The sequence below is a fragment of the Saccostrea cucullata genome, unplaced genomic scaffold, assembly GCF_032062105.1.
Source record: "Saccostrea cucullata isolate Sc308-1 unplaced genomic scaffold, CSIRO_AGI_Scuc_v1 ctg151, whole genome shotgun sequence".
Lineage (NCBI taxonomy): Eukaryota > Metazoa > Mollusca > Bivalvia > Ostreida > Ostreidae > Saccostrea > Saccostrea cuccullata.
The window spans coordinates 57,696-63,585 of NW_026928016.1; the positions used below are offsets into that span (position 1 = coordinate 57,696).

At 38.5% G+C, this 5,890-nt stretch overlaps 1 protein-coding gene across 1 annotated transcript; it reads left to right on the forward strand.

Annotated features, from left to right (window-relative positions):
* The first annotated feature begins 174 nt into the window (after positions 1–174).
* Positions 175–5,855, forward strand: LOC134276180 (uncharacterized). The gene is made up of 4 exons (XM_062758458.1): positions 175–1,397; positions 1,605–3,457; positions 5,354–5,736; positions 5,835–5,855. Exons 1-4 carry the CDS (start codon positions 499–501, stop codon positions 5,853–5,855), a joined length of 3,156 nt encoding a protein of 1,051 aa, XP_062614442.1. The 5' UTR covers positions 175–498.
* Positions 5,856–5,890: the final 35 nt, after the last annotated feature.

Sequence of the window (5,890 nt, forward strand, 5' to 3'; positions counted from 1 at the left end):
ACAAAATAATATTTCATAACTTTTAAAAGTGATGGAGTGGAATTGTCTTAATTGCAGAAATTACATAACTTATGTAACTTGAGGAGACACCACATATATTTATTTCTTTAGCAATAAAACACTAATACGGCATATATATCTTTAAATTTACAAGTTTCATGGTTGACAAGTTTTGTGTTCTGGAGGTTGTGTTGAGTGTCATCTTTGTGTTGATCATCTTTGTGTTTCAGGATTCATCAAACTCATTATTTCATACCCCATCATTATTATAGATGTAGATTTAAGATTTATTAGTGTAGTTATTTAGAGCAAGATTTAGAGAATTTAGGCTCGATCTTTATCTAGAGAATTACAGGATTCGTGGGAAGTTATACTGATACTTGAAGTGTAAGTGACACTGTTAGAAAAATGTAGTGGTATTGATCATTAGTTTGAGATATAACTTTGTAGATTATTTTTTTTACAGGGTTTATTACATTGAACTTGATTGTATAATCTATGAAGATCTGCTTTACTTTTCTAGTCACAACAGTGTTTATTATAACAATGGCTACAGGTGGAAAGAAAGCATCAGATCATGAGTCCTGGGAAGAAGAGATTGAAAAGGGCGAAAAAGATCAAGAAAAGCTCATACATGATGTAGGTAAGATTGACCCAAAATATAAAGTCATCACAAAGGAAGAGTATGAGTATTTAATGGCTATGAAGGCCAGTACACCTCTGACAGGTCCAGGAAAAGGTTTTCCATTTCCAAGTTCTCCAATACCAGGTAAATTTCAACCTGCATTAAACCCCTCATTCAATATGTCAACTTTGCAGAGTAATTTCAATACGACTCCAAAGCTTCCTACATTTAGTGGCAGTGAGGAACTTCAAAAAGGGGAAGTGACCTATGAAGTCTGGAGTTTCGAGGTAAGGTGCCTTAGAAATTCACAGGTGTTGCCTGATGCTGTATTACTTCAGACAATTAGAAATTCCCTCAAGGGAACTGCAAGGTCAATGCTGATTTCACTCGGTGAATCAGCTACAGCAAGTCAAATTTTGGAGAAATTAGAAGGGTTTTATGGAATGGTAAGTAGTAGTGAAACTTTAATGCAACAGTTCTATAACGACTGTCAGAAAGAAAATGAGAGTATTGTGGCTTACGGTTCTAGGTTAGAATCTACACTATGTAAGGCAATCAAACAGGGCCACATAGATGACATTGCAAAAGATACAATGCTATGTAGTAAATTTTGGACTGGATTGAGAAGTAAGTCATTAAGAAATTCTACTAGATATATCTATGCAAATATAACAGAATTTCAGGTTTTGCTCAGAGAAATCAGGAAAGTAGAGCAAGAAAGAGATCAACATGGAGACTGTGAACAAAGATGCCAAGTCTGCAGCTCTCCACAGCAGATCAACAGAAGCTAGCAGAGATACAACAAATCAAGAACTTCTCAAAGCAATTAAAGGTATCGAGAGGAGACTGGAAAACTTGGAAAAGAAACAAGGTAATGTAAACAATTTTCAGTTTGTGGGGAGAGGAAGGTCCTCACAAAGAGGATTTTACAGAGGACAAAGTAGAGGTAGAGGTTGGTCTAACAGGGGTAAGTACACAGATCAATCAAATCAAGGTTACCCAAAAGAGTAATCTCTTCTGTTGTGGGGCGAACGGGAGAGAATACTGATTTATGCCCTAAAGAGTTACAGGATAGGATGATAGGTCCAACAAATGAAGCATATGTCAAAATTTGTGGGAAGAAGGTTTCAAGTCTGATAGATAGTGGTTCAATGGTTACAACCATTTCAGAGTCATTTTATAATTCTCTGGAGAACAAACCAAGTCTACATGAAATATCTGAATTTAAATTAGATGTTTATGGTGCAAATGGGGACAGTTTGCCCTATTTGGGTTATGTAGAAGCAGAAATTGAAGTTCCATTTATGCAAGAACCATTATTTATTCCAGCTTTAATAACTCGGGATTCAAGCTTCAATAGTAGAGTTCCAGTTGTTATTGGGACAAATGTTATTAGACTTTGTGTAGATTTTACAGGTGAGTGTGAAGAAGCATGGCAAACGGCTATTAACACTATGTGTGTTAATTGCTGTGTACCTGTTAAGACAACTAATAAATATCCTATACATTTAGCTCCCAATGAAGTGAAATACATTAGAGGAATGGTAAGAAACATGGAAGGGACAGTGAAGACCTTAATAACAGAACAGCTGGAGAACAGTCAGGCCGGAGTGGTAGTATGCCCTCGACTGGTAGCGTCCAGTAGTACAGGGAAAAACAAAAGGGTCACAGTTAAGGTATGTAATATCTCGGCTAGTGCTGTTAAGATACCACCCAAGACGAACATCTGTAGTGTGAGTCAGGTAAGAGTAGTAGACACCTGGAATCCACAACATGCAGAGACCAAACCAGTCAAGAAGAAGGATTCCACTACCAGATCATTAGCAGATTTAGGGGTGAAGGTCAACACTGACAAACTCTCTAAGGGGGAGGAAAGAGAAGCTTTGCATACTATTGGAAAATGGCAACACTTATTCTCTACATCTCCTACAGACCTAGGGAGGACAGATGTGGTCAAACATGAGATAAACCTAACCACAGAAATACCTTTCAAGGAACCATACAGACGCATTCCCCCTGGTATGATTGAAGAAGTTAGGCAGACGTTGAAAGAGATGTTGGAGGCAGGGGCCATCAGGAAGTCGAGCAGTCCCTACTGTTCTAACGTGGTTCTATGTAGAAAGTCAGACGGATCCTTGAGATTTTGTATAGACCTGAGGAAGCTTAACAACAGGACTATCAAGGATGCGTATACTCTACCCAGAATAGAGGACACTTTAGATAGATTGGACGGATCAAGGTATTTCAGTAAATTAGATTTAAAGTCCGGCTACTGGCAGGTCGAGATTCGTGAGGAAGACAAGAAAAAGAAAGCCTTTACGGTAGGTCCATTAGGGTTCTTTGAATGTAACAGGATGCCGTTTGGTCTCACCAACGCTCCTGCGACATTCCAAAGACTAATGGAAATGTGTATGGGTGATATGAATCTAAAAGAATGTTTACTTTTTCTCGATGATATTCTAATTTTCTCGAGTACATTTCAGGAACATCTGGTGAGGTTGGAATCAGTTTTTCAGAGATTACATGACTACAAGTTGAAATTGAATCCAAAGAAATGTGAATTCTTCAAAAGTCAAGTTCGCTATTTGGGTCATGTGGTTTCTGAGAAAGGGATTATGACTGATCCAGAGAAAACATCAGCTTTAGAAAATTGGCCTGTTCCATGTAATGTAAAGTCATTAAGATCTTTCTTAGGGTTTACAGGGTACTATCGCAGATTTATTAAAGACTACGCAAGGATTGTAAAGCCCTTGAATGATCTGCTGATTGGACAACCTACCAACAAAGCAGCAAAGAAAAACAGAAAGAGAAAGAAAGCTGAGTGGAAATGGGGTGAGTCAGAACAACAATCTTTTGAACTCATTATTCAGAAGCTTACACATCCTCCTATTCTTGCTTTTGCCAATTTCTCTAAGCCATTTATTTTGAACATAGATGCAAGTGTTAATGGTTTAGGGGCAGTTCTGTATCAAGAGCAGGATGGTAAGGAGCGTGTTATTGCATATGCAAGTAGGGGTTTACGGCAATCTGAGAAACATTATCCAGCACATAAGCTTGAATTTTTGTGTTTGAAATGGGCTGTTGTAGATAAATATCATGATTATTTGTATGGCAATCATTTTGATGTAAGGACAGACAATAATCCTCTTACGTATGTCACCACAACAGCCAAACTTGACGCAACATCACATCGCTGGTTGGCATCATTATCAGCATATGATTTTAAGATAACGTACAGATCAGGTAAGCTCAACAGAGACGCTGATGGGTTATCAAGAAATCCCCCTAAACAAGAACTGTTTTCAGATGTGGTTAAAGCTATTTCTCAGGCAGCATTGGTAAAGGTAAATCCCCTAGCAGAGAGTTGTGTTATTGGTAAGTCACTAGAGCCTGACAATGCTGAGAGAGCTGAGACATCACAGAAACTTAGCACTGTGAATTGGGAACTGGAACAAGGTAATGATACTGTTATAAGTAGGGTCAAGGATCTACTTCAAAGAGGAATCAAACCAACTGGAAAAGACCTACAAGAGGAATCAAATTCAGTCAAGTTACTCTTAAGGGAATGGAAGCAACTGGTGATTGAAAGAGGAATCTTGTTTAGAAAAACTACTGTTGCTGGAGAGGAGATACGTCAGTTAGTTTTACCAAGTAAGTATAAAGACAGTGTACTCATAGGACTTCATGAGGATATGGGTCACCAAGGACGAGACCGAACTTACTGGTTGGAACAGCAGAGATTCTACTGGTCAAACATGTATACAGATGTAGTGGAAAAGGTAGAGAAATGTGACAGGTGTGTGAGGTTTAAGACGAGAGAAGTACCAAGGACAGGATTGGTTTCCATTTTTACATCAAGACCTATGGAACTGGTTTGTATGGACTTTCTGACTCTTGAGAAGTCTAAAGGTGGGTATGAGAACATACTAGTCATTACTGACCACTTTACGAGGTATGCGGTGGCTGTTCCGACCAGGAACCAATTAGCATCTACTACGGCTAAGGTACTTTATGAACATTTCATCTGCCATTACAGTTTCCCTGAGCGTATACATTCAGACCAGGGCAGGAACTTTGAAAGTTCAGTTATCAAGGAACTCTGTAAGATTGCTGGAGTAAAGAAGAGCAGAACAACTCCATACCACCCTATGGGAAATGGGCAAGTTGAAAGGTTCAACCAGACATTGCTGAAGATGTTAGGGACGTTAGACAGTGAACAGAAGCATGATTGGAAAACTTACGTTTTACCTTTAGTTAATGCCTACAATTCAACGAAGCATGAGACAACGGGATTCTCGCCGCATTACCTGATGTTTGGGTGAAACCCTAGATTAGCGATAGATGCATATCTTGGATTGGAAGAAACACCTCAAAAGACCAGAAGTAGGGAGAATTATGCACAGAAGCTGAAGAAAAGACTAAACTATGCATACAAGATGGCCAGAGGTAACATTGGTAGAAACAATGTAAGGTATAAACAAGGTTATGACAGGCAGGTCCGTTTTGAAAAATTAGAAGTTGGAGATAGGGTTTTGGTAAGAACATTAGTATTTTCTGGTAGATCAAAATTAGCTGATAAGTGGGAGAGAGATCCCTACATGGTAATAGAACAGCCTGTTTCAAACATCCCAGTCTATAGAGTCAAAAATGAGATATCAGGAAAAATTAGAACATTACATAGGAATCTTTTATTACCTTTTATGTGCATTACAAAATCTTCGAATTTAGATCAACATTCAGATAACAGGGTCCCGAACGCAGTACCAGACCAGGAAGTTGCAGAATCAGAGACAGAGTCCGAATCTGAGGATGAGGAAGTTTTGGTAAGGCATAAAAGAGTCAAACCTAAACAGTATATATCTAGTGTTTCAGATAGGTCAAGGTCATCCAAGTCACTATTAAATAGAGAAGCATCAACTAGAGAAAATACAACACTGAACCGCACAGAGCCATCAACTAGGGAGACTTCAACAAGCGAAAGTATAAAGTTAACCCACATGGAACCATCTATTCCAGCTAATGTAGTAGCAGAGCCCCGCAGGTCTGCCAGAACCAAGAAAGTACCAGATAGGTATGGTTCCTGGGTATCTCCCATAGAGACACAAGATGTGGTATGTATAAATAGGGAGAACGTCACAGGTAATCAGGATGTGTGTATATGGATTTAATGTGTTGTTTTTATGTTATGTTTTTATTTCATCTTGAATAGAACTACTATGATTTAACTTAAGATTTCACTTACAATGACTTACTTAATTATCGTGT

Coding starts and splice junctions, on each gene's coding strand:
- LOC134276180 (XM_062758458.1), top strand. CDS start 499: ATGAAGATCTGCTTTACTTTTCTAGTCACAACAGTGTTTATTATAACA. Junction 1,398..1,604: donor CAAGTCTGCAGCTCTCCACA/GCAGATCAACAG, acceptor GTAAGTACACAG/ATCAATCAAATCAAGGTTAC. Junction 3,458..5,353: donor GAAAGCTGAGTGGAAATGGG/GTGAGTCAGAAC, acceptor CTTCGAATTTAG/ATCAACATTCAGATAACAGG.